General features: G+C 39.8%; 2 protein-coding genes across 5 annotated transcripts; one reads left to right on the forward strand and one right to left on the reverse strand.

Moving 5' to 3' along the window:
* Nucleotides 1-254: 254 nt before the first annotated feature.
* LOC114724583 (R3H domain-containing protein 2-like) lies at nt 255-4,028 on the reverse strand. Of its 4 annotated transcripts, none has more exons than XM_028910956.1 (4): nt 3,759-4,028; nt 2,132-2,753; nt 1,230-1,414; nt 255-538 (listed from the first exon to the last, which is right to left on the reverse strand). In XM_028910956.1, exons 1-4 carry the CDS (start codon nt 3,868-3,870, stop codon nt 507-509), a joined length of 951 nt encoding a protein of 316 aa, XP_028766789.1. In that variant the 5' UTR covers nt 3,871-4,028; the 3' UTR covers nt 255-506. The 4 variants fall into 4 exon arrangements, with proteins under 4 accessions (XP_028766789.1, XP_028766787.1, XP_028766786.1 ...); XM_028910954.1 differs by having other exon boundaries at nt 1,187-1,414; XM_028910953.1 differs by having other exon boundaries at nt 1,144-1,414; nt 3,759-4,020.
* Nucleotides 4,029-5,805: 1,777 nt separating this feature from the next.
* Nucleotides 5,806-8,992, forward strand: LOC114724580 (bZIP transcription factor 17). The gene is made up of 2 exons (XM_028910948.1): nt 5,806-8,027; nt 8,355-8,992. Exons 1-2 carry the CDS (start codon nt 5,969-5,971, stop codon nt 8,789-8,791), a joined length of 2,496 nt encoding a protein of 831 aa, XP_028766781.1. The 5' UTR covers nt 5,806-5,968; the 3' UTR covers nt 8,792-8,992.
* The last annotated feature ends 148 nt before the right edge of the window (nt 8,993-9,140 follow it).

Consider the following 9,140-nt stretch of genomic DNA (forward strand, 5'->3'; position numbering starts at 1 on the left):
TTCTCACTTATTTATTGCTTTTAAATAATTTTAACTAATATTTCAGTATCTGTGAGTTAGTTATTTAAACCTTATAATAAGAAGGAGGGAATACTGTCCTTTTTGGGAACGGAGATGAACCAGGATGCTAGATTTCGGTTTTTCCCACACCCATTTCCGGTTATCCGGTTGTGCGCAAGACCCTACCAGCATGTTTCAGAACGGCGCCGTTGGGGCCGCATGGCATACTCGTAGCACCTGAACAACAACTAAGATTTTGCGTCCCCGGCGTTAGAGGAGAAAGGAGTATCCATGAATACCTGTGTATATATTGAGATCCACTGTAACCATAATATATTTTACTATGATAAAATCTAAAACGGAAGACAGACTACAATTGGAACAATAGGTCATCTACTAAGAGTTCCAAAAGCATGAACCTAAATCTCAAAACCTACAGCTAAAATAATTTCAGCGTACAAATTGATAAATCCCCATCAGCCATCGTCTAGTAGTTCTGCGGATAATCAAAGCTCAGCGGCTGTTGACCAAATGGAGCCTGCAAAGCAACCAAAGAGAGAATATGACACATAAGAGAATGGTTAATCATATGCAGCGCCTGGCGAAAGCGACGATGCATGGAATATATAGTATATGAAGCAAGTGCAAATTCCCGAAAGCCACAAATTTCTTTAATCCTCACCGGAAAGAACAATTCAAATAATACAAAGTGACCCCACTACATTAACCTGGGTGACCTTCGATGCTCCCAATGTCACTTATGACTGGGGGTAAAATATGGGGGGGAAAACGCTAAAACAATGATGTTCCATACAGCCATTCATGCTCCATCACAAACTATGATAAGCACAAAGTGAAGGAATAAAACTGGCGCAACAACCCAATTCTAAAAGCAGTATGAAACAAGAAATTACAAGAACGAAAAGAAAGCTTGCACAAACATCTAAAATTCCCACAAGGGAAAAGATACCGTACGATGACAACTCCTGCACCGGCAATAAATTCATTTACAATTTGGTCATGCTATTGCTAACAGTCATAGACCTTACACTCTAAAAACCTAAAAATTTTCTGCCATTCATAGCTAAGAGACACAAACACCAAGCCACAACTGATGGATTAATGATATTAACAGTTGTTTACCTGAAAAACAGCATGTCTAAATTGGTCATATGAATGTGCATACATCATAGCAGCACTTGGCCACTGTAGGTAAGTAACATTCCCACCCATCTGATTCAGTCCAGTAGGGCAGAAAGGACTCAATAGTGGGCTTGAAGGGGGTCCATAGCCAAGTGAAGGCTGAGTTTGTGACATCTGACCCAGCCGATTGAAGTTACTGTCATATTGAGCAAATGAAGGTGGAACTTTGTGAAGACTAAAAGGCGCCAAGTTTGGAAAATTCCTAGCATACCTGCCAAAAATCATTATGGTAAATCATACTAATAAACAAATTCTTCTCGTGCTAAAAATAATCACCAAATTATAACACCAGCTAGCAAATAAAAGGAACAATTCAGAGAAGAACAAACATGAGACCATTTAAAACCATTGATCCGATATGCTCTTATATTTTTACTTTGCACTGCCAAAAGCATTTCTGATTTAAGTCTGGATTTATGAATGCTGGCTTAAAGAGACATCACTCGTCCATCTCCCTCTCCTTCTACCCACCCCTTCCTCACTCACACTTTAAATCCCACAGACAAAGAAAAAACAAATTAATTCTCGCTTTACTTAGATTACTGCAGTCGGCACATGAACAAAAGTAAAGCAGAAAATTATAAGTTAAAAAGAAATATTGCTAAAAATTCTATGTAAAGGATTTTCAGATGGACAGTGGACTCACGTGCAGATCCTTATATCTTTGCTATAAGTTCTCTAACAAAAGTATAGGATACGCATATAGTTTATTTTTTTGGGGAAAAAAAATGATGCTGGGGTATAAATTATACAACCACCATAGACTTGTCATGTTTTAATTGGATAACATAACAACAAAAATATATAGAGGTGCACATAAGTTTTTCCAATGGTTTTTCAGCTAATATAACATTGACAAGGAGCTTGCAACACTAGAATTAATGTTTGGGCATCTCCTAAAATAGTTAGGTACATGAATGAATCTTACCTTCCATAGCTACGATCATAATCTGGGTCACTACGATCCTTCTCCCTATCTCTTAAAATGGCAACACGAGTGGAACCAATATCCTTGACACTGGTGCATTTTTCTGAATCAGCCATAGGGTTCTTGCCAGCTTCATTCTCATCCTGGCCCACACTACAATTTCTTACATCCACCGGGACCTGGGACAATGCATCACTTGCATCACAACTTCTAGAGCCACTAAAGATGCGTGCTCGTGCCCGATCATATTCCTCCTTCCTCTCTTCCACACTTCTCATAGGATTTCCTTTCAGTCCTGCTTCATTGATTTCATTTACATTGCTTTTATTAGGTCTAGGCCTTATGGCAATTTTTATCTGCTCAGGTTTATCATTTTCTGGTTGTTTGACAGGTATTTCAGACAAGCGGACTGCAGGATACCTGCTTTCTGCTAACTTTCTCACCACTATTTTACTTCCCTGTCCATCTACGCCATAATCTTGAATCATAGTTTGCATACCGTAGTGTTGAGCAACACGATGTGCTGCCAGTCGAAGATAGGAAGAAGGGAAGTGCTGGAACTCAAAATGCTGCTGATCAGTGTTATTCAAGAACCTCTGAATATCAAGTTCCATGCGCAAAACTACAACACAACACAATCAGAAAGTTGAACAGAAACATTAGTTGGGAAAAGCGAGCCATCACAGGAGAAAGACCAGAACCCTCAAAGTTTATCCCATAAAGTTCCAAGAAAACTATAAATCCATTAGCCAGCCCACCATTGAAGATTTTCTGCTTCTAGTATATGACAAGACACTCGAGCAAAGTAAACAATACCCCAGCTACTCAAAATATGAAGTGGCAATGTCAAGAGAGCTTTTTTAGCCTCAAGGCCCAAATGAACAGAGTCTCAGACTCAAGTTATTTCGCCATGAATTTCAGGGTACACAATTTTCTATGATATCCATACACCGGAAAAGATTTGTTATTTACAAATATAGGGCTTTGACATGAGAAGCGCAAAGTTATCCACTAAAGAGTCTCCCTGAATTGAATTACATAGTCCATGGTGGGTGCCCTGTTTCTAAAGAGTCGAAGTATAAAACTGACGCGACGTTAGGAAGATAGAAAATTAAGCTGCACCGCCGTTTCATCCTCACTTGTTCGACTAGAATTTTATATCAAAGAGAACGTACTTGGTGTGCATCTACATTGCATCCATCCGATGACGAAGATCTTGAGGCGCGTGTCTGATGTGTGAATAAATTTTTGGATTGGTCTGAAATTCAAAGGCCCCCAATTTTGGGATTCATTATAGCAAGCACGTGGAGTATCCTTGTCCCCTTAAAAGGAACCAGCTCAAAGCTACATATCGAATTCAAAGTGACAATTCCTAAGGTAATTTGACGAGTCATAGCAAATGAAAGAACGACTATAATTATTCCAGATCTCATAAAATCGATATTAAACATAACGTTAACAAGACCGCGGAGTCTTATCTCAAACCCTAAACCTAAATCGCATCGACGAAGGAGAAAACTATAAAATTAAAAATCTAAACATAAAGTCAACAAACAAATAACTCTTCGACATAAGACATCTAAGACCAAAATAAAAACAAGAGCAAAAGGCAAAAAGGGGCACTGACTGGTGAGACGGTGACGAGAGTTCTGAAGAGCTGCAACCAAGAAGGGGTCAACCATTGACTCCTTGTCCTTGAATCCAGAAAAGGCATCAATGGAAGCAGATGAGGAATCCATGATTCTACGAAAAAAACAGGTAGATTGGAGAAGCCTGTCCCTCTTCTTTTTTCTCCGTAATTCCTCCCTCGGGACGAGGGGAAGGAAGGTCAGGAAGAAGGAAGAGGGGGAGAGGAAGAGGAATTGTGCCTTATACGCATGGGAAAGATAGAACCCTTCTCATCTGTCTTTCTATCCTCCTCCCTCCATCCACCAATGCCCAACGAAAGAGAGCCCTCTCAGAATAAAACTATTCACAATTTATAGGTCCCAAAATTCTCTCCCTCGCCTCTTCTTTTTAAAAAGTCAGTTAAAAAAATTAAAAATTATTTAGATGATTAATATAAAAATTAGTTTAGTTATAAAATGACTGAAAAAAATATAGACTTTACTGAATAGTTGTGTTTGAAATTTTATATTTTTAATGTGATAATAGTTTAAAGATATATATAAAATTATTATAATAAAATATAAATAGTTTATTTGTAAAATTATAAAATAAAAATATTTGTTACGGAGAAAAATTTGAAAAATTAATTAAATATATATAACGGACAAATATGAATATAAATTAAAATTATTTGGTTTGAATAAAAGCTCATTATGCTAACAGGGGAGATGAGGTAAAGAGAAAAATATGTGGATAAATTTAGGATGCTTATTTTTAATAATCACCTTTTGATGCTGCAATTTAAAAAGTCAAATTTTCCTCTATTAAGTCCAATTGAAATTGAAAGTCAGAAATTAGTTGAAAAAGTTAGCCCAACCAAATAACCTTTTTTATCCAACTCAGTTTCATCATTTCTAAAACATTTTTGCCCTTGGAAACGACAATCTAAACATGCACTTCTACATGTGACGCCTTGAAGGTTGAAATAATGTCTCAAATTTATTTATTGCCAAAAATGACTGTGTTTTCATGAGCTTCAGATACTTTTTTCCCCACAAAACTTAATCAGATAGTAAGAAGTCTAATAACAAACTATATAATATTATCGTTGCGGCAATAGAATTTTATATCCATAAGAAGATATGATTTTTAGTCCATGATTGATATATTTATATATATTACATGTACATTTAGTTTTTATATATTTTAAATACTACCTCCGGTCCTAATTATAGAGTCAGTTAACTAATTTGAGAAGATTAAAAAAATAAGTTAAATTAATTATTTGTAATAAATAAGTGTTGTCTTTCCGAAAATATCCTTACTAATAAAATATGTTGGTTAAAACTATAATTATTAGAAGGACAGTCTTGGAAAAAATTAAGTAAATATGAGAGACAAATTGGATTAAGGTTTTATATTTAGAACCAACATAAATTATACAGGATCTTATATGAAGGACCGGAAGTAGCATTTGTTTTCAGGAAAAAAAAAGAGAAATAAATTAAGAAACAAGACATTTTAGACATATCTTGGATGGGAGGCTGACACCGTTTCTACAGGAGACTCGGGGGCCGTGTTTATGAAGGCGAGCCTGCTAAGAAATCATACTTCTAATTTTAAGGGGTATTTCAATTAGTATCTACATAGACACGATTTTGTATAAAATTAGTTTGGTCATGAGGTGGTTCGGCTTTGAATAGTATTGTCTTGACGGGATTTTAACAAAAATGATCTCTGGTCCGGTTCACCAGCGACAATAGCGGGGCAACTCCAGTCGGGTTCTAATGGCCCATGAAAAGCCCAATCGAGGGACATCAGCGACTGTCCACTCAAATGGGCCGTATTCGTTGGACCAGGCCTTTTGCAAAGCCCACATTCTGTCAATCCTGGATGTTTATCGTCAAAGCCATGCACCACTTTTGAACAAAAAGGAAAGCCGAGAGAAAAATAAGAACAGCAAGTAGGCTGCGACATCATTACAGCGTGCCGTTTGGAGAATGACGTGGCGGAAACGTAACTCCAAGATGCACAGTATTCACGCCTCCCTAGAAACTTCCTCTTTCAAGTGTCAATGACCTCGTCTCCCCCGTGTCATTCCCTTGTGGATGAGGTTCATTGCCATTTCATCACCACTCGCACCCCCCTTTTGTTCACTCCACGAGCGCCAAAACCAGCTGGCTCCCTCCACGCCCAATCTGATGCGCGTCGCCTAAGTCCTAACTATCCATGGAGCGAAACAAAATCCCCTGTCAACAAAACGAAATCACGCGGAAACATCGTCAATGTCCAAGACTTCCAAGTCTTGGTCGAAAGTTGAAAGTTGAAACTCTCCTTTGGTTCTTCATTTCTAAAACCCTCCCCATGACTGAGCCAACTCCATCCTCGGATTTGTGTTTCAGCGATTTATCATCCGAGTTGGATAACCTCCCTGCCCCGTCCATGGATCCCCTTTTTTTCTCCGACAACAATCACGCCATGCCTTCTGAAGCATTCGCATCGGACCTTGATTTGGCCATGGAATTCGGGAACGATGGGGATTTCGAGATTTCCTTCGATGATCTCGACAATCTCTATATTCCTCTAGAAGTCGATGATTTCCTGATACCCAATGACTCTGTGCAATCGCCTGCATTGCATGATGCCGACTTGAATGTCGATGATAAGCAGTTGAGCTACAACAGTACCCATTTTGAGTCACCGGACTCGGATACTTCAGGTTCGGGAAATCAGATTTCTAATGTTTCGCAGTTCCTGAATTCACAATCACCTGAGTCCGGTAGTTGCCACCGGGAGCTTTCTGTGGCACACTCGGCGGATACTTCTGGTGATCAGGACTCGCACCATTCACTGGATGGTAAGGTTTCGAGCTTTAAATTGCCAGATTCTGATTCTTGCGATCGGGAGTCTTCTGGTGGTCCCGTTTCATCTCACGGTTCAGGCAACGGTATAGTGATGAATTCACCTACACTGAGTTCTGACTGCGACGACAGAGACATTTCTTCTCTTGGGATTGCTGGTCAGAATAGAAGATTGGGGGAAATGGGCAAAATTTATGATTTGAAAAGGAAGAAGCAGCACAATGAAGGAAATACTGAGGCGAGAACGACGAAGTTTCGGAAGTCATCGATGCCTATGGATAATACCAGTCAGCAGTCTGATCTCAGTGCCCTCGACGAAGAGGACGACAAAAGGAAGGCTAGGCTGCTAAGGAATCGGGAGAGTGCCCAGCTCTCCAGACAGAGAAAGAAGCATTATGTGGAGGAGCTTGAGGAGAAGGTGAGGTCAATGCATTCTACCATAACTGATTTGAGTAGTAAGGTATCAGTTATTATGGCCGAGAATGCTACTTTGAGACAGCAATTGAGTGCTACTGGAATGTGCCTTCCGCCAGCTCCAGGGATGTATCCGCATCCCCCGATGGCACCCATGCCTTATCCATGGATGCCGTATGCACCCTATGCAGTCAAGCCGCAAGGTTCTCAGGTTCCTCTGGTTCCAATTCCCAGGTTAAAGTCTCAACAATCACAATCAGCTCCAAAGGCCAAGAAGTCCGAGAATAAGAAGCCTGAGGGAAGAACTAAGAAGGTTGCCAGCATTAGTTTCCTGGGTTTGTTTTTCTTCATATTTCTTTTTGGTGGACTTGTTCCTCTGGTCAATTATAATTTTGGAGATTTAGGGGACAATATTCCCGGTAGGTCCATCTCTATTGCTGATAGATTTTATAGTCAGCGCGGAGGAAAAGTTTGGGAGATAATTGGTTATAGGAATGGATCTGAAGGAGATAGGACAGTAGGATTCTCTAGTAGGAATTTGAGTATTTCTGATAGACTAATATATGAGAAAGGTCGCAAATTAGAAGAAACATATAAACAGCGGGATTCCCCATGTAGAACAGGCTCAGATGGCTCTGTTCATAAGGGCAATGCTAGCGAACCAGAGCCTCTTCTTGCTTCTCTGTACGTTCCACGGAATGATAAGCTTGTGAAGATTGATGGGAACTTGATAATCCACTCTGTTCTGGCTACTGAGAAAGCGAAGGCATCTCAAACTGTTCATTCAGAGAATAATAGGAGAGAAACTGGATTGGCGATTTCTAAAGATTGGGATTCTGCTCTGGCTATTCCTGAAGTTGGAAGAAACAGAGATTCACATCCTCACCTGTATAGGAGCCCGCCTGAACAGCGGAAGGCTCTTGCCTCTGGTTCAGCTGAGACTTTGAAGGACCATTTAAAGTCAACTGCGACTGATGGTAAAATGCAAAAGTGGTTCCATGAAGGCCTTGCTGGTGAGTTTGCTTTTGCATTTTTTTTTTCAATGAATATACTGTTATATATAGATTGCTTGGCGCGGTTGATGCTTTCTTTCTTTTTTCCTTTTTTAATTTGTCCTGTGGATTCATGTCATGTTGGTACCCAAGGTGGTCGTTAGCCTCTGCTGTATAGGCTTTCCAAGTAACATTATGACGTTGTTGGAACAGTGTGAAAAGCCATCATGACGAATGATTTTTTCCATCTTTTAAATGTGTCTAAGCTCCTGCAACGAAGAGAACTACGTGTCTATTTTGGTAATCATAATTCTCACAATTACTGAAGGTCCTGGATTCCTGATGCAGGGCCAATGCTAAGTTCTGGGATGTGCTCAGAGGTTTTCCAGTTTGATGCCTCACCAACACCCGGAGCCATAGTTCCAGCATCGCCAGTCGCTAATGTTTCTGCAGTTAACCCCCAGAATGATACAAGCATCAACAAGAGCAGGAATAGAAGATTTCTTGATAGGCCTCCCAGTTCCCTTGCCAGATCCGATCGCAACCCCAGTAAAGAACATGGAAGAAATTCCCAGAATGAGGACCTCACTGGTAACAAGTCAATGTCTTCCATGGTGGTTTCGGTTCTTGTTGATCCCAAAGAGGTGGGAGATGGTGATGTGGATGGCATGATGCAACACAAGTCACTTTCTCGGATTTTTGTGGTTGTGCTTATAGACAGCGTCAAGCATGTGACTTACTCTTGCGGTCTCCCGCGCACACCTCTCCATCTCGTGACTGCGTGATTTGCCTACGGATCAAAATCCTTTGACCGGCAACAGAATGTTTTCAATTGAGATCTAATATGTAATATCTAACTCATGCTTCAGTTTCTCCAACAAGTCAGAATAAGAGGAAAATGAGGGAAACTGAGCTCCAATTTTGTACATAACAACGTGGTTCTGTTCTACTGTAGTGTACTGAGGACAAGACCTTTACGTGTAGAATTTAAGTGTATGTAATATTTAGACTAAGGAACCTTATCCCGCCCCTCAGAAGAATTTGCATTTTATGAACAAGACCTGTTAGTTTAAAATCTTGTTTCTTTTTAATTTTTGTTGTCGTTTGCTATTTCTAAAATTTAAACAAAACCAA

This window comes from Neltuma alba, unplaced genomic scaffold (genome assembly GCF_004799145.2).
Source record: "Neltuma alba isolate B1F8T4 unplaced genomic scaffold, ASM479914v2 tig00012192_pilon, whole genome shotgun sequence".
NCBI classification, from domain to species: Eukaryota; Viridiplantae; Streptophyta; class Magnoliopsida; order Fabales; family Fabaceae; genus Neltuma; species Neltuma alba.